The sequence below is a fragment of the Enoplosus armatus genome, chromosome 8 (assembly GCF_043641665.1).
Source record: "Enoplosus armatus isolate fEnoArm2 chromosome 8, fEnoArm2.hap1, whole genome shotgun sequence".
Classification (NCBI taxonomy): domain Eukaryota; kingdom Metazoa; phylum Chordata; class Actinopteri; order Centrarchiformes; family Enoplosidae; genus Enoplosus; species Enoplosus armatus.
Genome location: NC_092187.1, coordinates 16,644,801 through 16,667,690, shown reverse-complemented (window position 1 = coordinate 16,667,690; position 22,890 = coordinate 16,644,801). Strand labels below are relative to the sequence as shown.

Genomic DNA, 22,890 nt, shown 5'->3' with positions numbered 1-22,890 from the left:
CCCCTTCCTGTCTAATGACGTGAATTAAACAAATAAAAGTGAAGTAACCCTTTCCCAGGCCCTTCATTATATTACATAACAAATCCATTTTCTCCTGTCTCTCTGCAGAGGTGGTTAGAGAGACGACTGTAGCCAGCATGGCCTTGTTGGTTCCTAAGAATATCTCCAGCTACCCATCCAATGGAGAGCGCTTCACTGAAGGCCACATAGATGTCTGGTGGATTGTCCATGACGGAGGCATGTTGATGCTTCTGCCCTTCCTGCTGCGCCAGCATAAGGTGGGAAACAAGGCACTATTAAATATTCTGCACATTTGAGAAGGTTTAATATGAATTTGTTTGAGGAAACCTAATGAACACAAGTAACAGAGGACGCAGTGTTAAAAAGAACACTGAGGGCTTTTTGTTAATTATCTGTGAATGTTCCTGTTTGGTCTCGTAGGTGTGGAGGAAGTGCAAGATGCGCATTTTCACTGTAGCTCAGCTGGACGACAATAGCATCCAGATGAAGAAAGACCTCATCACCTTCCTCTATCACCTGCGCATCGATGCTGAGGTGGAAGTGGTGGAGATGGTGAGAGACTTGTCTGACATATAATCTGAGTTCACAAGCAAATCCTGCCACGAGAGGATTCTTGTTTTGGAAACATTGTTGAAAAACAGTTCTATGGATAGATTTTATCCAGAGAACCTGTTTCAATACATGACAGTGCTTGTATTATATATGATTATACCTCATTATTTATTCTATATTTATATTTATACTTGAACTGTGCACTACTGACTGTTAATGACTTAAAATTACAATTATCTGTGCAATAATTCACCAGTGCAATACATATATACATAAATGTATACATATATATATACATACATACACATTGTTATTGTATATATTTCTATTTTTTCACTTAAATAATGCAAATGTATATATTTTTTATATTTTTGTATTTAAAATGTTTTGTGTCTTATATTTTTATCTCATTTCTAGCTCTACTACTTCTTCTATTCTTGAATGGGAGCACCTGTAACGTGTCTAATTTCCCCCCTGGGCTCAATAAAGTGATTCTGATTCTGAAATGTCTTTTCGCTTTAAAGCATGACAGTGACATCTCAGCCTACACCTATGAGAAGACACTGGTAATGGAACAACGATCACAGATCCTCAAACAGATGCATCTGACCAAGAACGAGATGGAGAGAGAGGTAAACCAGAAAGGTTCATACTAACCATTACTGGAGAAATATCATTTTAAACCGCTTTTACCAACCTGAAACTTTTGTCAGCATAGGCCCCTGAAGAACATTCATTTTGACATTTTCATTATCACTCTGTGCGCCCCAAATATCAGCTCTGGGGCAGGGAATTGGTTCATAATAAGGTGTTGGTGTCTGGACTTCTTTTCACTGATCTGAGGGAAGAAAGAATGAATCCCAGAGGGAAATTCGATACAAAGTGAACCTAATCCGTTTCCTCACTTTTTTTTAATAACTATAGATCCAGAGCATTACGGATTCATCCCGTGGGTCCATTCGGCGTAAAAATCCGTCTGCCTTGCGCTCCCAGCACAGCGTCGAGGAGGGAGCCAGCGTGGCAGAAAAACCAGAAGACGAGGTAATGCTGCTACGGCCCTTTAATGAGAAGTAACGTGTTTATTTACAGTACTATGTCCTCGTCCCCTCCACACCTGCTGTCACTCTGTGTCACTCGGCCTCTGTTATGTGACAAGACATGTTTTATCTCTCAAGAGCAGCTATCACAGCAACGTTTTACTCTTTCCGGTGGCTGCTCAGTGATTTCCCGCTGGCCACTGGCTTCCAGAGTTTCACCTATACTGACAGGCGTCTCTTTTCTCTCTTTCACCCTGTCACACTGTCACGTCACGGTGTCTGTCTCTCAGTCTGTGGCTGTCTCCAACCCAAAACAGGTACAGCTGATCCACAGCAAGAACGCCTCCACGCCAACCAGCCCCACAAGTCCCACGTCCCCCGCTGGGCCTGCAGGGGGCGCTGCCACCTGGACGGACAACAAGGGTGCAGAGAAGGGGCAGAACCTTTTCACGGCGAACCCGGAGGCTGGCAAAGACCTCTTCAACATGAAGCCGTGAGTTAGTTTCACTCAGTTCAGCGTGCTGCACAGGAAACAGATAAAGCACATGACATGCACACAGGGACGTGGGTCAGTGGCAAATATTTGTGTATATCGACCTACGTTCCAAGGTTTAAAGAGATATGTGACAAACAAAACTTTGAACTTAAACCAAATGCAGCCTCCTGTGTGAGCACATGTCCTGTATGTAACTGACCGTTATTATTATCCTCCTAACATGCTGCTGCAGGGAATGGGAGAACTTGTAAGTATTAACATTTCTGTAGCGAGACACACTGTGTGAGCTGAGCACCTGAAAGACTTGATTTGTAAACCAAACCCAATGTGGCCTAATCTTTCTTGCATCAGGAGCCAGATCGATGTGAGGCGCATGCACACAGCGATGCGGCTCAATGAGGTCATCACGAAGAAGTCCAAGGAGGCAAAACTTGTCCTGCTCAACATGCCTGGACCACCCAAGAACCGTGTGGGCAATGAAAACTGTATCCTACATCATGCACACAAGATACTGTATTTTCTGTATTACTGTATCTTTGTGTACTTAACTCAGTTCAGTTCCGATCCTGTTTGTCCCACAAGAGGAAATTATTTTTGCAGCAAGGCAGCATAAAAATATAAACTCAATAAAAACACTTTAAGACATTAGAAGTGCTGGTACTATACATGCAATACAGAATACATTAAAAGGCTCAGGTGCTAAAAGCAAAGAAAAACTGCAATAAGTCATAAGTCAGTAATCATATTTTAAAGTTAAGAGCTGTAATTGGTTGGTAACCACTGCTCTACAGCATGTTGCATAACACTTTGCTTCGTTTCCTTCACTGCGATTGTCTCTCAGACATGGAGTTCCTTGAGGTGCTCACTGAGGGTCTCAATCGGGTCCTCCTGGTGCGTGGAGGTGGACGTGAAGTCATCACCATCTACTCTTGAAGGACTTTTAAGGTCTTTTAACAGCACCTACACAGACTCTGCTCCACCCCCCACCCTCTCTGTATTGTTCCTGGAAATCCTCCCACACCCTCACCCACCATCTACTTGCGTGACTTTTCACCCATTAGAGTACACAAGGAATTACACAACAGTCACCTCTCTGTTCTCGACTGGTCAGCTGATGAAACAGCAGATGAGTTCATGGTTACTTCTGACAGTTTAATGGCAAAACAAACGACTCCAGAAACTTCACTTATTCTCAGCAAAAGGATGTTTTTCAAACAATGTTTTTTTCCTTTTCTGATATGTTAAATCAACTTTCTGTCCTTTTGCTTTTGTTCTTGGTCATTTGTATTTTCTGTTATTTATTATTGATGTTATTTATATATTTATTCATCTAATCATGTCTGTCTTTGTCCTGGTCTGTTGTTTTTGTCTTTCAGTGTATGGTTGGAAGCACACATGTTGTAATAGGGTTACAATAAGTATAATAGGTTGGGTGAAGACCTTCATATGTTCATGTGATACAGTCACATTCATTTATTGGAGTATTAAAAAGGCACAGGGAGGAGCTGTATGTCAATTTGTACATAAATTCCTCAAACAGACAAAGACCTATTAGATCAAATAGATTTACCTATTTGCACTCATTTTAGTTCCCTAAATTTACTTTACACCATCTGTGAAAATGCAGGGAAGATATGTTGATTTGCAGTTTATGCTCGGGCCATGAGCATTATGAGAACAACAGTATCATCACTGGCTCGTCCTCATTACGGCAGCGATTTATCTGTTCGTTTGTTTTTCAGCATCGCTTTCTCATTGCAGAGAGCCTGGCAGAAATTAAAATCAAAAGAAAATGATTTGATGCAGATTACCATGATCCCAAACCCGATTGTTTGACATCATTATCCCCACAGTTGGACAGGGATCATATAGATTGAATGGACTCAGTGACATGCTGCAATACAAAGCCTTTGAGCTCAGCGACGGCCACTTTAAATACTGCACATTCACTAATCATTCAATAGGTATTACTTCCACTGTTCTGCAGTTATGTAGTCATGTTTCCCATCATGCCCAGAAAATGTCCTGTAGTAGTCGTTTTGCTCGTTGATCAGGGTGCACCGGGATCTTTGGTAAAGATGTTTTTTAGTAAATTCCTCAAAATGTAAAAGTTAAAGTAGATTTTGGTACATGATTTCCAGTGGCATATGAAATCTGCATTTTATTTCTATAAGTCACTTGTTTTTCTCTTTTGGGTTCAGAAAAATCCTCTTCATAAATGTTTAAGTAATGAACCCTACTTCTTCCTGATTATTTACAAACAAACTGTGCCAATATATATGATGTAAAAAAAATGTTGAATTGAAATGTAAAATTTCAACAGACTTCGGACAAAGTATCCCTACGAACTCTTATAAAACATTATAATGTAAAGTGTTAAGGAGAAGTTTAATGAATCTAGGATTATATTTTTCTTTTTGACAGTTAAATGAAAACATTAAATACCTTCTTATTATTTATTTGTTATATTTTAAGTCCTTTAAGTCAGTGTCAGATTTTATCTCAGAGAATATATTTTTTTAATAGAGTGGTTCAGAAAAAAAGGTTTAGAAACGTAATTTATTTGAATAATTTGAAATATAGTGTATTTTATGCATGGTGAGTGCACAGTATTAAAGGAGCAGTTCAAACTTTATTTTGGGAAATACGTTTGTTAGATTTCAGCACCTCTAAGCTCACTAATGAATACTTATCTCATTTGAACAAGAAGTAAAAATGATCATTACAACGTGTGGTTGTGTGCCAGAGTATTTCTAGGCTGAGAGCAGTAATGTGTTGGGGTCTTGGCTGGTTGCCTGGCAACTAGATACAACCACCCCGCCCCATAAAACAGCAAATTGTCACTTTTTCATTTCAGTTTTTTTAAGGATCAACAAACGACATATAATGTGTTAACTTGTGAGCTTTAGAGGTGCTGGCAGGCAAGAACAGAGCCAGAGCTGTTTCCCTCTGTTTTACGTCTTTACTCTAAGTTAAGCTAACCAGCCGCTAGCTGTAGCCTCATGTTTATTGTACAGACGTGAGAGAGAGCGGTATCAATATTTTCTTCTAACCTTGGCAAGAAAGCAAATAAGCGTGTTTCCCCAAATGTCGAATTACTTAAAATGTTAATTTGCTGCTATATTAATGCACGCCATCTGAAAATATGAGGGAATTAACTGTGAGGTTGACAAGGCAGATACAGAAAAATAACTGCAAATTAGAGAACTGTTTTAGCATGATTGAAGCATTAAGTCAGATTATCCTGCAGAGTGCCACTTAACATTCTGTTTTTTTCTGTGAGTGAGTGTGTATACAATGGATGTTTAGTTTCTATTTGTGTGTAGTTTAGTCATTTTTTAACATACATTCATTTAAAATCAACAGGTTCTGCAAACATTGCATAGAATATGACCAGAGACAAGAGTTGGGCCAGTGTACATTATCTTTCTCCAGAAGGTGCATAGCTTATGATCAGTATGGATACAAAGCATTTAGTATTAATAGTTTAGGATGGAAGTTTTTGTCCAAACATATACAGTAGTTTGATTTTATTTCTCTCTTCCCCTTGGCCTATTAGTGCCATTAAGTACTTCACTTTGGAAATTTTGCATCAATTTCTAGCAGAAAGAACTTGTACGTATTCTAATTTCCTTCAGATTTATTGTATGTATGTATTGTTTTCATGGCCGTAGAATATACAGAACCTCACCTCATTCTCCACATATTGATATGTCTTTTTGGTGAATATCTGTGCATCCCTCAGTGTTTCCCTTATAACTCTGACAAGTGTGGGTGCAGAACATTAGTAACAACAATAACTGTATTTACTGTTGATCCATGAGAAGATGGTGTAGTTCTACAGGTTGATACATTGGTCACAGGTCTGCAGAAGTTTAGAGTCACAATTTTTAAACTCCCTCACCCAGAGAAAGTGTGTGTGTGTGTGTGTGTGTGTGTGTGTGTGTGTGTGTGTGTGTGTGTGTGTTGTGGCTATGGCTGATTCCTGTATGCTGTGTGTTTGTGTGTCATAAGTGTCTGAGTGAGGACAGTGTATGTAATTGAACAGCAAGGTAGGGTGAAGATGGGACATTTGTAAATAGATCTGTGGTTTTAGGCTTAGAGATAACACGTGTTATGTGTGTTAATACAGGTTTTATAGATACAAAGTAGGCAGTTTGTATTGTCTTATAAAATGATGAACAAACTTTGTTTTATGTTCTACCATGTCTTATGCAGTTATGTACGAGTAATGGTTGAAAGAAACCATTTTATATGTCTGCACAAAATGCAATAAATTCAAATCATTTTAATACAACAGTGACAGTCCAAGTGTCTGTATGTTGTTGTTTTTTACACTGCTTATAGATTCATTGCATTGCATTGACTTCATGGTTTGTAATTTTGCAAATGTCAACTGTACATGTCTCCTGTCTCTCAGCCTCACTGATCTCAGAAGTCAAACAGTTACACAGATTTGATGATACTTAGATTAAAATGGTATGGTACTAGATACAAACCAGTGTCTATAATCTGTTAGGGATAAGACCACAGCAGCCACTTGTATGTGAAAGTAAGTATTCATGTTGTTCTGAAGTGATAGGAAACAAGACTAAGAGTCTACAGCAGCTCTGTGAGGCTGTACTTACGTAGGCACAACAACGCTTTGGGATAAACGCTAGTATCAGCATGCTAACATGCTCTCAGTGATAATGCTAACTTGTTGATGTTTAGTAGGTATAATATTTACCATGTTTACCATCTTAATTTTGAGTGTTAGCATGCTAACATTTGCTAATTAGCACTAAACACAAATAACAGCTCAGCCTGATATCTGATATCCATGAACATCATTAGTTTTGCTGGTATTTGGTCAACAAATTGACATTTTGACCTGATGATTCCACTAAGGGATCACCAAAGCCATTAGGATTTATCTTCTGGGAACCGTGGATGTCTGTACCAAATTCTGTGTCAATCCATGAAATAGATGTTGAGATATTTCTCTGGATAAGTGCTGGTGGCGTTACAGAAAATGTCAGGAGGTCACCAAAGTCAGTAAGATTTATCATCTGGGGAACATGAATGTGTGTACAAGATTTCATGGCAATCCATCCATGGCTGAAATATTCAGCATGGGGCTTTGACTGATGATTTGCACCCTGAACAGGAGCAAATCTTTCTGACCAGATGAAATCAGCTGCAGAGTTGAGGATAGATAACCTGTTAATTCTACTACTATTTTAGAGAAGGCACATAAACAAATCATTGCAAACAACTGGTTAAACTGGTTTAACAAAACCAGACAAAACACCTGATATCAGGTGTTATCAAATAAGTTGTATAAATGTATTGTAGGAGACCAACTGTTATATTCTGTTGTTGCCTTAACCTAGTTCGTGAAAAATGTTTCAGTCAAAGTGATTGATCTGGACAAAACATGGCGAACTGCACTGATTGCGACACGCCAGTTGAAGCATATATCACTGACTAATTTAACAGAGACGATGTCCTGACTGATTGGCTCAGAGGCCTGTTTGTAGGTCGGCCAACTTTCTTTCACAATGTTTCCAAATGGAAATTAGCCAGCTACAATCACAGCATGACAAAAAAACATTAGAGTTTAAATCAGATATTCACATGGCAACATAAATCATGTTACTGTGTATAAAAATTCTTATAATGCATATTTTTATTGTAAGACGATAAAAATTGCTTCTGATGTCAGGTGCATGTACACTTTACGAGATGCGCTTTTGTGAATTTATAGTTGCAAAGTCATGCTGGATTGTGCTATACAATAACCACAAAAACGCTGATGTATCAGAACGGTTACAAGTCTGATTACAAAGGCCAAAGTCCGCGCAGCAGTATTTGTCTGTGAGGGGAATATTGCTTGTGTTTGTGTGAGAGAGAGAGCAGGTTTGACCCATGTCTTAGGCCTGTCTTATCTAAACAGAGATAATCCAGGCTGCAAAAGAAATGAGGATCATTTGCTCCAAAGAGCTGTCAGGATGAAGGCACAGTCGACCAACCTTCGAGTGAGGCTACCTGTGATTGTGTTCGTCACAGAGGTGATTATTGTTGCCTTGTATGCTGCCTTTGTCACCTACGATGAATACGCAGACGCCAGATTTCAGACCAACAGGACTAACCCCATGGACAATGCAGTGTACAAGGACTACCCTTTTTTTACAGACATACAGGTCATGATATTCCTCGGCTTTGGATGCCTGCTGGCATTCTTTCGACTCTACGGCTTTGGGGGGATGGTTTTTAACTTCCTCACGGCTACTTTTGCCATCCAGTGGGCCATTTTGGTGCAGGGGTACTTCCAGTTCAGCCACGACGGTAAGATCCACCTCGGAGTGATCAACCTCATAAATGCAGAGTTCGCCTGTGCTGTGGTGCTGATATCTTTTGGGGCGGTGCTGGGGAAGACGAGTCCGTTGCAGCTGCTGGTCATGGCTCTGCTGGAAGTGCCGGTGTTTGCAGTCACAGAGTGGGCCGTGCTCAAGTATCTGAAGATCAACGACGCAGGAGGCTCTATTCTCATTCATCTCTTTGCCTGTTATTTTGGCTTGGGTGTCACTTTTGTACTGTACAGGCCTTGCCTAAATGAAGGCCATGCAAAGGAGAACACCAGCTACCAGTCCGACATCCTGTCCATGATGGGGACCTTGTTCCTCTGGGTGTTTTGGCCCTCCTTCAACTCAGCATTAACACATAAAGGAGACGACCAGCACAGAGCCATCCTCCACACCTTCATCGGCCTCAGTGCCTCCACGCTCACAGCCTTCGCTCTCTCTGCCATGCTGAACAAAAACGGTAAGCTCACCATGGCCGATGTTCAGAATGTGACCCTGGCTGGAGGCGTGACGGTCGGGGCATCTGTGGATATGATGATATCGCCTGCAGCTGCGTACGCACTGGGTATGATGGGCTGCATTGCATGCATGCTGGGCTACAAGTACTTGAGTCCTTTCCTGGCTCGGCGCTTCAGGATCCAGGATCAGTGTGGAATACATAATTTGCATGGTCTAACAGGACTTATATCCTGTGCTGCGGGGATATGTGCTATACTGATGGCTACTGAGGAGGTTTATGGCCCCAGTTTGTATGAGATCTTTTCCCACAGAGCACCGGTGGAAGGAGACCCCAAACTGCAAGAGCTCCAGAGGTTGATCCCCGGTTTACAGCCAGGGTTGGGGAGGACTGCCCGGGAACAAGCTCTCTTCCAGGTCGCAGCTGTGTTCTCCACGATAGGAGTGTCAGCGCTGGGAGGCGTCCTCACAGGCTTCGTCTTGAAGCTGCCATACCTCGCGTCACCATCTGACGATTACTGTTTTGACGATGAGCTGTTTTTTGACGTTCCTCCAGACTACGATTCACCACTTAAACTCAATAACACAATTACAACAGAGGATTCTTCTGCCTGACATGCAACAGCCAAGTGTGGTCAATGCATTTGACTGAAAAAGAAAATGTAAATAATCACCATCACTCAACAGTACGTTACAGTAACTACTAATCAATTTTACTAATTTTACTAATTTTTATCCATTACACTGTAAATAAGATGAACTTGTGATCATAAATAATAATGAAAAACAATGCCAGTGCAGTGACACTGTCTAATACAACCAGTGTGTTATTTATTGCAAACGTGAAAGGAAAATGAGTGTTATAGCTTGTGTTTGGGATGTAAAATAAACTCTTTTTTTAGCTGTGTGCAATTTTCTTTTCCAGTACTTATGTCAATAATTCAAGCTGTGAAGAGGAAGTCAACTAAAGCTTAAAAATTTCAACATTTAAATTTGAGGATAAGCTCCTTGAGATGCACCATCTTGTTTGGTGGATCCTCAGACACAAAAACATGGACATTAACAAACAATTTAAAAATAACCAGAAGAATAAAATTAAATTAATAAAAAGCAACAAAAAATGTATCCAATAACATGCAAAACACACTTAAGCAAACAGGCCTCAAATTTCTATCACACGAAACTAACAAGGAATAAAATGAATTAGCCAATGCCAGACCAAATAAAATTCTCTGAATGGTACTGAGAAATTGAACATATACTACAAAAGCTACAGTTAAGAATAAAAAATACAGATGACAACAAAAGTAGCAATGAAAGATGAAGGTAAGTCAAAAAGGAACGCAAACATCTGAGCCAAGAAGTCTTGAAGTCATAGAAAGAAGTAACAGTTAAGTTAGTTAAGTTAAGTTAAGTTAGAGTTATGCAAGTTATTCCAGTCTGATGGTGCTTTAAAGTTAGAAGCTTGTCGCACAGTTTCTTTAGAAATTAAAGGCACCGAAAATAAAGGGTGTGGCGTATCTATCTAAGCAGGAATAAAAAGATGTTTTAGATTTTAAGTAAGTGCATTTAAGAACTCTTAAAATTATGTGGTAACCCGTTGCGTGTATCATACATGAAACAATGATGTGTAAGATAACTTATCAACAAATATTATTTCAAACTACATTTGAAGGGTGAAGATGGGTTTACGAGGTATATGGAGTTAGCATTATCTATAACAGGAAATAAAAGATTGGAGACAACTCGTTTTTATCACTTGGATGTCAATGTATTGAGGAAAAGTTGACATTTCTTTTTAATAATCACTAGATGGCGACACAGCGCCGTGAGACAAACTGGGTGCTGTGACTGTGTTCTCGCGTGGAAAAGCGAGATTCCAAAAAAATGCTTTTTTTATAGGCGAACAGAAGGAGGAGGGTTGTTCTTCGATGAGACCGTTTGTGCAAAATGTATTTGTTTGTCAACGGCCGTACAGGAGGCGCTAAAACAAAAGTTTGACTACCAAAGGCCTAAAATCGTGGACTGCATTGATTCAAATATATATACACGACCACATATGTTTCAGCAAGAAGAAAGTGTTCTGACTCCCCAAATGTGTCTTTTAACTTCCGGTCTTTACCGAAAGTAGGTGTGTGTTGCGTTGTGGTGATTGACATCTGCCCCTCGTGATCGCCTTGCGCCTACATTTTTGTAAATATCTGACCAGTTTTATATAGTTTAATATATATCCAATAACATACATATATATGTATAGTTAAATGTAATATAATATTAAGAAAAATAAAGTCATGATTTAAAAGACCAAGTTTTCTAGGAGTTTGCATAAAGATGTAATGCATAGAAACTGAACAACTATTTTGACTTAGACTAAACAATACATATTTAGGAAAATGAATATTCAACTCACTAATTATCTAGGGGTATTCATGGATTATTGTATAGGACCTGAGATTTCTTTTTGTGACAGTTTAATTAGGACATATTCTGCCTGTTTTAATAGATTGTCTACTTCATACAGTAAATCCAAGCAAGTAGATGACCAAATGTAAATGCTCATTTGTCTCCTGTACATTTGTGATCTGCTGCTATGACCTGGAACAGACGTTTTGTTTTGTGGTCAGAGATCCTGTGTGACCTGTAAGAGATGTAAAAGGACTAGTTGGCCAAATAAAGTACTTTAATGTATGGTACCATTGTTTACTTTGCAATGGTGGAGGAAGTATACTTCAGTAAAAGTGCTAATACCAAAATGAAAAAATACTCTAAAAGTCAGACATTGAAAATGTTACTTAAGTAAAAGTACAAAAGTATTATCTGGAAAAATGTACTTAATCAATATCAAAAAATAAATGTACTCTCAGACAAATGGCCCCTGTGAGTGTACATATAGTAGTATATATACACTACACTACATAGGCTATTATATTGTATATTGTTAGATCATTAGATCTTAATTTTTTTGCAGTATATTTCTCTTGTAGTTGGTTGAGGTGGAGCTAATTTTTAACAATTTTATATTAGACACCTTCAAACAGTCCAAACCTCAAAATTATTCTGTTTATCCTCATTCAAAACATGGAAAGCATCAAATCTTCACATCTGAGAAGCTGAAACCATAAAATGTTATGGTATTAAGGTATTTTTGCATGAGACTCAAATGATTAATCAGTTATCAGTCACTGATTACTTTTTTGATAAATGAAGAATCAACAAATTAATTAATTGACTAATCGTTTAAGCTTTTTTTTCCTTTACAATACATGACGTTTTCAAATATCTTCATATGTTTTGCATTTAAAGTAGCAAATAACTACAGTTGTCAGATAATTGTAACATTGTAATATATTGTGAATGCAAAGAAGAGGGCTTTCAGAGCTGGCAACAGGGACGAGGTGAGAACGATCCAGGGGGAACTGAAGGTAAAGATCAAGGAGGCTAAGGAGATGTACAGGAGGAAGCTGGAGTGGAAACTCCAGCAGAACAACATCAGAGAAGTCTGGAGTGGAATGAGGACCATCACGGCTTACAGGTCAACCAACAACAGAGGAGCTGAAGGCAGTGTGGACCGGGCCAACGAACTGAATGTGTTTTTCAACAGATTTGACACTGTGGGCCCTGCCCCCACCCCCCCCCCCCCCCCCTCCTGCTCCTCACAGCCCCCCACCCCCCTGTGTTCCTCACACCTCGTTCCCCAGTCCCCAGGCTGACGGCACTCTTCAACCTGACGACTCCACCCCTCCCCTTCCCTGCTGACCATGTTAGGAGACAGCTGATGAGACTCCACTCAAACAAGGCTGCAGGCCCTGATGCTGTCAGCCCCAGGGTGTTTAAAGCCTGTGCCCCCCAGCTATGTGGACTACTTCACCATGTCTTCAGCATGAGCCTGAGTCTTCAGAGGGTCCCCGTGCTGTGGAAGACGTCCTGCCTCGTTCCTGTGCCGAAGACGCCGCGACCCAGTGGCTCCAAGGACTACAGACCCGTAGCACTGACCTCCCACATCATGAAGACCCTGGAGAGACTCGTCCTGGAGCAGCCCCGGCCCTTGGTCAAGCCACACTTGGACCCCCTTCAGTTCGCCTACCAGCCCCGACTTGGAGTTGAGGATGTCATCATCCACCTGCTCAACCGCGTCTACGCCCACCTGGATAAACCGGCCAGCACTGTGAGAGTCATGTTTTTTGACTCCTCCAGTGCGTTCAACACCATCCTCTCCATGATGTACTGGTCAGACACAAGAGCACCTTCAGTGGGAGACTCCCAAATGTACAACCGAGTGCCACAGGAAATCATTCCTGCCTGTGGCCATCAAACTGTTCAACTCCTCCCTGTGTTTCACTGACACTGACTGACTGGAAATCTTCTACATATGCTACCTCAATATTACCTATTCTTAAATGACAGTGCAATACATATATATATACATTGCTGCTGTATATATTTTTTACTTTTATTTTTCACTTAAATATTGTAAATGTGTATATTTTTATTTTCTATTTCTTATTTTTATATTTTGTACATATTTTTATTTCTAAATTTATGCTACTTTCTTCTCTTGAATGGGAGCACCGGTACTGTATAATTTCCACCCGGGGATCAATAAAGTATTTCTGATTCTGATTCTGATCTGAAATGTTGGTGAGTGGTTGAAAGTGTCATGAAATGGAAATGCTCAGGTAAAGTACAGATACCTCGAATTTGTACTTAAGGTACTTGAGTAAATAGTTACATTCAACCAGTTGTCAGTTTGCCTGTGGGAGAGGAGAGCAAGACAGTTTCAGGAAACGAGCGGTCAAGTGCTAGTCAGCTCCAGTAGGTGGCAGTAACGCAACAACAAATGTTGCCGCTGCCGTAAATCCTCAAAGCAGAGGAAGAAGACGAAGAAGAAGGAAGGCGAGCATTTTGATACCAGGCCACGACCTGCTACGGAGAGTTGCTAACATTAAAAAAAAAAAAAAAAAGGTTACATAACTTCGAAAATTGTGATTGCATCTTAGCATTGTGTGATCTGCCGAAAGGGAGACGTCGAGACGAGTCTCTTCAGCAGCACATTTTCCGTGATATTTTGACTTTGGCACATCATTTCGTCAATTTGAAACGGTAACGTCAATGTTTGCTAATGAAGCTAGCTCGCTGCCGCGGAAACGCTGTTAGCTGGCCATATTGGAACTCAACTATTAACTTAGCGCTTGTTTTTCCAACGTAAACATAACTCGGACAACTGCCCACATTTTGGAGTAATGAAGTTTAAAATTGATTCTTACCGTACCTATTTACATGTTTGTTGATGTTTATATAATCAGTCTCGTCAAACGCAGCGGTAAATTAATAATAAGCGTCATTGAAAAAAAGCTAACGTAAGCTAACGTTGAAACGACGGAGGTGGCTAGTTAGCGTTAGCTTCGTGTCGAGTGCAACGCGTGTTTATCCTATATGTTACCCATAATGTTGAATATATGTCGGTGTTTGAGATATATTGAGTATGTGATGTTTAAGATTGGTATAATTACTCAGATAAATTGAATTTAAATGTACCCCTTTCAAGGTTAAATCGGTGATATTTAGGGAAATCTTTAGGAAGTTAAGGTAAACTCCGTCACATATCGTTGCCATCTAACTTATTTTTAGCTTTCATTCACTGGGTCTACACACGCACACTTCATCAAAGCAGTCATTGTTTTAGGCTATAACTCAAATGAAATGCAAATGAATAATCTGTTTTAATTTATCATGTAAAGTGAACGCCCTGTAACACATTACAAATGTCTGGTTTTTGTTTGGCCGCGTAAATCCTCAACCAGTTTTACCAAACTATTAGTTAAATGAGACAGAAAGTAACTGTGTGGTAGCTGTATGATAAGGGAAGAAAACCTAAGATCAACTGATTAGCCAGTTTATTGCTTTGACGTGATTAATCACAGTAACACTTTCTTGTGTGCATTTAAAGGTGTAATCATTGTTGTCTCTTTCACAGGATCATCATGGCTGATGATTTTGACGTTGAGGCCATGCTGGAGGCTCCATACAGAAAGGTGGGTTGCAGATTACACAGATGAGGCCTGTTTCACTGTTATGATTTACTCTTGAGTCCTTTATATTTGCTACTGTGACAAAGTTTACTTGAATGTTGTGTGGTGTGATTGAGTATTTAAAACGCAATACAGAATTATAAATAAATCCACATCTATCTCTCTTTATAGACTTCCCTAATGATATCTCACCTCTACTCCCATGAATTCATCTTTGATTCCACTGTGAACTGTGAAAAAAAGGAAGGTAGTTATTGTGCATATACTGATGTACTGTGGTTCACTTTAGGACTAAAAGAGATTCAACCTAGAACATCCAATCCGTATTCGGTTGCAACAAGGTGAATGCCAATGGTTGATAAGCCCATCCTTACCTGTCCAGCAAAGGAGGCAGTATTCAGATTTACAATCTGCATGCCATCACTGTTTCTGAATGTGCAGTCCCATATAATCAGAGTTAAACCCCAGTTCTGAAGTGGAAAAAAAAGTCTTTCAGTGTGTGGCTTTGACAAGAATGCATCGCTTTGTCACCTTGAAGTAATTCAACTTTTACCAAGTGGCTCTTTAGTAAGGATTGTCATGTATTAAATTGTTTTTAGAAAAATGATTTCCCAAAATTAAGGGATACTGACGTGTGTGTATCAAACTATAACTGTTCTAAAGTTGTAGTTTGACAACAGTATGCTTGAATATGTAGATATTGCAGTTGTGGAGCTTCATTGTGCAAACACATGACCCATGTCATGATGTTATGGCAAATTACAGGTAAATAATTATTTTCTCTTGCATGTAAATATGAATACTGCCTCTTTGCCTTAGTCAACTGTAATGTGAATCAGCATCTTGATTGTGCATGCACCACAGATATTGATATATTACTAGAATGACTGTAAAATGGATAGCATCATTGTATTATAAAGTGAGTTAGTTAATCATTCCTTAAGTCAAAAGGTTGGAAATATTACTTATATTATTATGCAAACTAAAGATAATGGCAGTGTAACACGTGGCTGAATTGATGGATTTATTTCATTTTTTATTTTTTTATTTATTCATTTATTTTCTTGGGCGTCAATATTACTAAGAAGTGTGAATCCCTGTTTGCTTCAGGGCAAGATGTGTGACAGAGGTGGCATCGAGCTCTTACAGTCCAAGAACGAAAATGGGTGAAGATCACTGGACTGACACCAACCACACAGGATCTCTTTTAGTGGCCGTGGGCCATGCGTGGTCACATGATTAGGCACAAATAGTGGCAGTGGCATTGGTACGACCTATTAGAAGGGGAATGGTGGAGATGAACTGGCTTCTGTCAAAGCTTCCTGAACTCAGCTAATATGTTGGACACTCTCCCTTAACTTTGTTGCATTACTGTACTGAGCAGCCTTGTAAAAAAACAGGAGTGGGATGGGAAGCTATTGGGGTGGTGGAAGGACACTGTCCAGTCATGACAGTAGGAAATTTGAAGTATTATTATTAATTGAATATATTCTGCATTTTCTCTTGTCCCACCCCATCCCCTTTACCTTGACGACTTGAAATGTTTCATCTACGTCCTCATGATCTTCTTCTATCAACCTTGCTTAGGATGAGATCAAGTCCTCTCATGCAAATGGACATGACGACCAGAACAAGAAGTGAGTTTTGAATATACGGCACATCAGCTTTCATTCCTTTGAACTACATTAAGATATTCATTTAATTTAAACTGTGTTCACTTTGCACGACGATAGCAGTGTTGTAACATGTTTTAGGAAAAGAAGAAGCCGAAGCAAGAGCCGAAGCCCCGGCTCTAGGAAGAGGAGAAGCAGAAGCAAAGACAAAAAGAAGGGTAAGAAGAGGAGCAGGAGCCGAGAAAGAAAACGAAGCCGCAGCAGAGAGCGCCATCGCAGTGGCTCCCGAAGCAAGGAACGTTCTGGGCGGTATAAAGCACGCAAGAGCCCCATGTATGTGAGATTTTTAAACTTGATGGCATAAACACTCAGTTGCCACTTTATTAGGTACACCTGCACAGTCTAATGCAACCCAATGCTGCTATAACATCCATCTTTATGAAGCTCAGAAGTTTTTGGTAACATTGTCAGAAATGTGTAAATTCAACTTTATTTTAGAGGTCATAGTTAAAGATGGTGTTGTATTGAGCTACATTTATATTGAGGTGTTTCAAATTTTTTGTCCTCCCTATTTACACACGAGGGGGGCAGATTATTAGAAACACCTCAATATCATGTAGTCCAGTACAGAAACGCCTGACCTCAATGCTAAAACCTGTAATTAACACAAAAAAAGAACAATATAGGAATCATAGATATGGCAGAACAGTTGTATTCATGGCATGGCATTACCTAGTAAAATGGCCACTTGAGTTTAGTTACCAATAACTGGTGTGTTGTATTTTTTAAACAAAACTGAATAATATTGTTCTCAACTTTCTGTTTTGATAGATACAAAAATGTTGATATGTTAGTTTTTCCAGTAAACCCTGTTCTTTTTCCTCATACACAGCATCTACTTTTTTATTAAGCTTTACTGAAAAGTGATTCTTCTTTAAAATTTCAGCCGGAAACGTTCTAAAAGTCGCAGCCCCTTCAAAAAAGAAAAGAGTCCCATCAGGTGAGCTGAATATTTACATCACTACTTAACTTTAGGTCTGATTTCATTATAGCACCCTCAAATCTAATGATTTTTCACTTTTCTGGTTTTCACAGATATTTAATAATGTAGTTTTGTTCAAGACATTTTATGAGGGTGCTATTGAGTCGTACAACACAATCAGGGAGCATGTCTATGATCTGCCTTTGATTTGCCATAAGGATTGATAATTTCACCCATTATTTATTTAATGATTTGTTTTTAACATTTCCAGAGGCAGTCTAATATTTTTTTAATGTTGTGGTTTTTCTGTTTTTAAGGCAACCAATTGACAATCTAACACCAGAGGAGAGGGATGCCCGCACAGTTTTCTGTATGCAGCTCGCTGCGAGAATCAGAGCTCGAGACCTGGAAGATTTCTTCTCAGCTGTCGGAAAAGTCAGTTGATTTCTAACAAAATTATTGTTATTAAGTATAATCCAGCAAGTCTGTATGTAGGAATGATTTCTCAAATCGTCCCTGTTTCTCTCTGCAGGTTAGAGATGTGAGAATGATCTCGGACAGAAACTCCCGGAGGTCAAAGGGCATTGCATACATCGAATTTGTGGAGGCTTCTTCTGTGCCACTGGCAATTGGATTGACTGGCCAGAGGCTTTTAGGAGTACCCATCATCGTCCAGGCCTCTCAGGTCATGGTAACTTAACCTAAATGCAGACTGCACCTGGATTATTTCTACCTGATGTGACTGAACATGTTAATACACAGCTGCCATGCCTCAGCAGTTGAGGACTGCCTGAGACCCCGAACACTGAACAGTCTTGTCGCACACATTCTCTATTTCATGAAATGTTTGTAAATATCAAACAAAACCATGTTGGACATGCAGCTTCAAATTTCAACAAAACTGATACTTCTTCTTCTTCCATCTTGTTTAACCCATTCTACCATGATGTACTGAATTACGATAGTGACATTACTTTCCCCATGTGATTACAGGCCGAGAAAAATAGAGCTGCAGCTGCTGCTAATAATCTACAGAAGGGCAGTTCAGGTCCGATGCGGCTGTACGTGGGCTCGCTGCACTTCAACATCACTGAAGAAATGCTTCGAGGGATCTTTGAGCCCTTTGGAAAGGTCGGGCACAAGTTTCACATATAAATTATAATTTTTACTTGTTTTGTAGATGCATTCATTACAATCTGTTTGTATTGGTATGTTTTGTTTCCAAAGATCGAGGGAATCCAGCTAATGATGGACAGTGAGACTGGACGATCCAAAGGATATGGCTTCATATCGGTAATTAAAGCATCCATATTTTCATTGATAATGCTTTAATATTTGCAGTTTGACTTTAACCTCTTTACATTCTTTTTTTGTAGTTTGCAGATGCCGAATGTGCAAAAAAGGCCTTGGAGCAACTGAATGGCTTTGAGCTGGCCGGGCGTCCGATGAAGGTGGGGCATGTTACAGAGCGCTCAGACTCCTCGACAGCCAGCTCGTTCCTGGACAATGACGAACTAGAGAGGACCGGCATCGACCTCGGCACCACAGGACGTCTGCAGCTAATGGCTCGACTAGCAGAAGGTTCGTTATAACCTGCATCAGTTTTGTGTGGACAAAAAAGGGGCACAAAAATACCTAATTTTAAAAGAAAGTCCAAGTAAGCTTCAGTCATTTGGTGTTAGGGGAACATTATCTCATCTTTTTAACCACAAAATTGTGTTTCTACCTGATCATCATTCAAGGTGTCAAACAAATTATCAGAACACGTCATTTAGAATTTCCTTTTTTAAAGTTGTAACTGGATGAGCTGCAGTTTTGTGGAAATGACACAGTGGGACCAAACCCTACCACTGAACTTTTTAAAGAGCAGAAATTATTTGTTGATCCATCAGTCAGTCAAAAAAAGTTTTGTTGATCATTGAGTCATTTATCAAGCATAAATTGTGAGAAGATACTTCAATTTCTCAGGTTCCAGCTTCTCAAATGGGAGGATAGGTTAAATGGGTCGTCATATATCCATAAACTGAATACCAAAACAAGGCATTTGTTGCAAGTGGCATTTTTTCATTGTTATTTGACATTTCACCATTTTGAAATAATGTGAATGTTCCTTTTGACTGATGGGATACAGAAATTGATATTCTCATCTAACTGGTCTATTTTCCAAAATGATGTACAATCCTGCACAAAACAAATGATGATTTCTGTCTCTCCACAGGAACTGGTCTGAAGATTCCTCCTGCTGCTCAGCAGGCTCTACAGATGACCGGGTCCATTCCTTTTGGAAACATTGCTGCTCCGCCAGGTGAGGCTCTAGATGATGGAAAACTTTTTGTGTGTGTTTATTTATTCTTCAGAAAATTCAGTGACAAATGATTATTCATTTTGTTTCAGCTGTTCCAACTCCAGCTCCAAGCCAAGCTTTGAACCTCCCATCACAGCCGCTGGCCACACACTGCCTTCAGCTGTCCAACCTGTTCAACCCACAAGCGTAAGGACATTATCATTTGAATGTTTGTCTTAAAAAAAAAAACCCTCACCTGCTCATATGTACATTGGATACGTTTTTGGTCTCTGTAACATAATCGTTCCTCCTGCCCATACTACTGTGAAGAAAGCTCTTCCTTAAGTGAAAGTGGACCAATTCTAACTGTGGATCACTCTGAGTAGAAATGCATCCCAAAGTTCAACCAAAGCTAATAGGAGGCTTCAGCAGTCTGAGTTACACAAACAATGTCTGTATCAAGGTTACTGTTCTTCTGCAGCAGCTCAGGAAGGAAAGTAACAAGTTTATTTGTCTTGGCACAAACTGCAGAGGTCTCATATTAGCTTCAACTGAACTTTGGAAGTAATTTTTATGCAGAATGAGGACTGGATTTTGTCCCCATCTTACATTTAAATCGCTTTAAGAAGGGATCTTTGTGGCCAGTATGGACAAGTCAGCTTTTTATTTAAACTTGAACCCATTCTTTAAAATTGTTTGTTTCAGGAATACTAACAATCTAAGCTTTTGTTTTTCAGGGAAAACGATCCCAGCTGGGCCATCGAGATCCAAGATGATGTTATTGAGGAGTGCAACAAACATGGAGGAATTGTTCACATTTATGTTGATAAGAACTCTGCTCAAGTAAGTCGACGCTTGCCAATGTATTACAGAGTCCGTTCACCCAAATATAAATTCCACTTATCTCTCGTGGATCACTGTGGACATTTTTGTAATCTTTTGTCCTTTTTTTTTTCCCCACATAGGGTAATGTGTACGTGAAGTGTCCCTCAATACCAGCAGCGATGGCAACTGTAAACGCACTTCATGGACGCTGGTTTGCAGGTATGTAATGATGCAATTTAATTTGGATTCTTAAAATATAACTGCAAAAATGTGGGGAAAATCTTCCAGGTTTTAACATGTTTTAATTATTTTCCTCACAGGCAAAATGATAACAGCTGCCTACGTTCCCTTACCAACCTACCACAACCTTTTCCCTGATTCAGTAACAGCAAAGCAGCTTCTAATGCCGGCACGTCGATAGTCTGAGACATGCATATGAAAGTCAGTGTAAATACATTTGTTTGCATTCATGGAAATGTCATCGAGACAGACGCATTGAAATTAGTTGGCTGTGTGTAATAAAAGTTGCCTCAAGTTCATGTGTTCACCATTGAAAATTAGGCAGTTTTTTTTCTTTTTGGAGTTGCTTTTCAAATTTTTCGTGGGTTTGTGTTGTAAACTACCACCGAGAAGTAATCTGCAGGTATCTATTGGTCTGTATGTTTTTAAATATTACTGTCTTATCTGCTTGTTTAAATCAACAGTTTTAGATTTAAAATAAATTGCAAAGAGTTACAGAAATGTGTTGGGTTAATAGGCCTTAAATGCCAAAAGTATATCAATGTCAACAATAATCCTTTGTAACTTTTTACAGCCATAATTTCATTTTTTGTATGAAGGCTCCCAATAAACTTTGGCAAATTTGACAATTCAGCTTACGTTTCTGTTCCCTTTTTGGGCGTTTGTCATCCCAGGTTCAATTTAGAAATGCCTTTGATTCAAGTATTAATGACCATGTTTCTGTATTGCAAGTCACACGTATAATCATTTCCACAGCAAATTGGATTTAACCCAGAGATGTGTTCAAAGGTCAGTGATAACTCGGATAGGGGTGTAAATTGCTGATGTTTTGTTCAGATTTCTGAACATTAGCTTTGTACTCACACAAACTTTAGAGATTTTATATGATGTACCTTTGAGGCCCACCGACATGAAGCATACATGGGATGTGTTTTCTTTTTTTACTTCACCCTATATGGTCAGAAGAAAACACTGAAGTTAATTTGAGCTCATATTGCAGCCTGATTGCATCAATATGGTGACAGCAAATACTGAGAGATGAGAGACGGTGGTCCAATATGTCCCATGACTTGATAAAGGTCTGGGATACTGTACAAGGGAGGCACGATTTAAAGTGAAACTTAAAAAGATGAAATGGCACATTGTTCCTCTTGTGGAGTTCAGAAGCAAAAAAAATAGAACCACGCACACTTCCTCAATTCAACACACTTGTTTTGCTGCTACGGCCCGCTTGGTCTGGCACAGTATGACCAGTTAGCTTAAAGTGGCTAATGTTAGTTATACCGACAGTCCCAGATGGTTCATAGGAAAGCGGCTGTGCGCTGCTCTGTAACGGAGGTGTGGGACATATTCACATTTGCCAAAACAACCAGTGAGTCTTCATCATTTTCTCGTTATACAGAAAAGTACTGAACCCATTACAGCTTGGTGCACCACAATAAGGCAAAGACGACGCTGCACTAGAAAACTTAACTTGAACAGGAAACAAAGGTGAGATTTGTGCATTATTGGGAGTGATTTCAAATATTTTTTGGTCTTACAAGAGAAAAGACTCAAAGGATGAAGACTAACTTGGCAAATGTACATCTGATGAACTGCCCCACCTCCATTAAAGAGCAGCACTCAGCCACTTTGCTATAGAACCATCCGAGACGTCTCCCAGTGGGCGAACTTCTGCTTCATCCTTTTAAGTTTAACAAATGACACAAGACAGATTTAATGCATATACTGTAGACTTTATCTTCTAACAAAAGATCTTGCAACAAAATAGCTTTAACTTTACAAATATCTTTTCTGTCAATTTAAACCACATATAACTTTTATACTTTTTTTTTGTCAAAGTTTTACTTTTTTTTTTTTTTTTTCACTTTTTTTCCTCCTCCAGAAAGTCGTTGACGTCTGAAAAAAGATGACATGGTTAAGTCTTTTAATGTCTGCGACTCAGCACACTTTCTATGACACGCTGTGCAGGATTCTCTCCCATCTGTCCAATTGTGATCGTCACATG

At 39.4% G+C, this 22,890-nt stretch overlaps 3 protein-coding genes across 4 annotated transcripts in view; all 3 read left to right on the top strand.

Annotated features, from left to right (window-relative positions):
• The window catches only part of slc12a5b (solute carrier family 12 member 5b), a 34,067-nt gene extending 31,028 nt beyond the window's left edge, over positions 1–3,039 (top strand). The window contains exons 19-26 of the mRNA XM_070909844.1: positions 109–278; positions 442–573; positions 1,098–1,205; positions 1,498–1,614; positions 1,901–2,103; positions 2,339–2,353; positions 2,458–2,591; positions 2,948–3,039. Coding sequence (XP_070765945.1) covers positions 109–278; positions 442–573; positions 1,098–1,205; positions 1,498–1,614; positions 1,901–2,103; positions 2,339–2,353; positions 2,458–2,591; positions 2,948–3,039 — 971 coding nt within the window. The remainder of the gene's footprint in view (positions 1–108; positions 279–441; positions 574–1,097; positions 1,206–1,497; positions 1,615–1,900; positions 2,104–2,338; positions 2,354–2,457; positions 2,592–2,947) is intronic.
• Positions 3,040–8,099: 5,060 nt separating this feature from the next.
• rh50 (Rh50-like protein) lies at positions 8,100–9,524 on the top strand. Its single transcript, XM_070910719.1, has one exon. The coding sequence runs from the start codon at positions 8,100–8,102 to the stop codon at positions 9,522–9,524; it is 1,425 nt and encodes a 474-aa protein (XP_070766820.1).
• A 4,285-nt stretch (positions 9,525–13,809) lies between these two features.
• On the top strand, positions 13,810–21,515 carry rbm39b (RNA binding motif protein 39b). 2 transcript variants are annotated; one of them, XM_070909912.1, is made up of 15 exons: positions 13,810–14,009; positions 14,884–14,941; positions 16,526–16,575; positions 16,693–16,884; positions 17,498–17,551; positions 17,851–17,968; positions 18,066–18,218; positions 18,527–18,664; positions 18,761–18,826; positions 18,910–19,114; positions 19,752–19,838; positions 19,928–20,024; positions 20,555–20,660; positions 20,783–20,861; positions 20,963–21,515. In XM_070909912.1, the coding sequence occupies exons 2-15, from the start codon at positions 14,891–14,893 to the stop codon at positions 21,061–21,063; spliced, it is 1,497 nt and encodes a 498-aa protein (XP_070766013.1). In that variant the 5' UTR covers positions 13,810–14,009; positions 14,884–14,890; the 3' UTR covers positions 21,064–21,515. The 2 variants fall into 2 exon arrangements, with proteins under 2 accessions (XP_070766013.1, XP_070766012.1); XM_070909911.1 differs by having other exon boundaries at positions 18,066–18,224.
• The last annotated feature ends 1,375 nt before the right edge of the window (positions 21,516–22,890 follow it).

Coding starts and splice junctions, on each gene's coding strand:
- rh50 (XM_070910719.1), top strand. CDS start 8,100: ATGAAGGCACAGTCGACCAACCTTCGAGTGAGGCTACCTGTGATTGTG.
- rbm39b (XM_070909911.1), top strand. CDS start 14,891: ATGGCTGATGATTTTGACGTTGAGGCCATGCTGGAGGCTCCATACAGA. Junction 16,885..17,497: donor AAAGCACGCAAGAGCCCCAT/GTATGTGAGATT, acceptor TTAAAATTTCAG/CCGGAAACGTTCTAAAAGTC. Junction 18,225..18,526: donor TCCAGGCCTCTCAGGTCATG/GTAACTTAACCT, acceptor ATGTGATTACAG/GCCGAGAAAAATAGAGCTGC.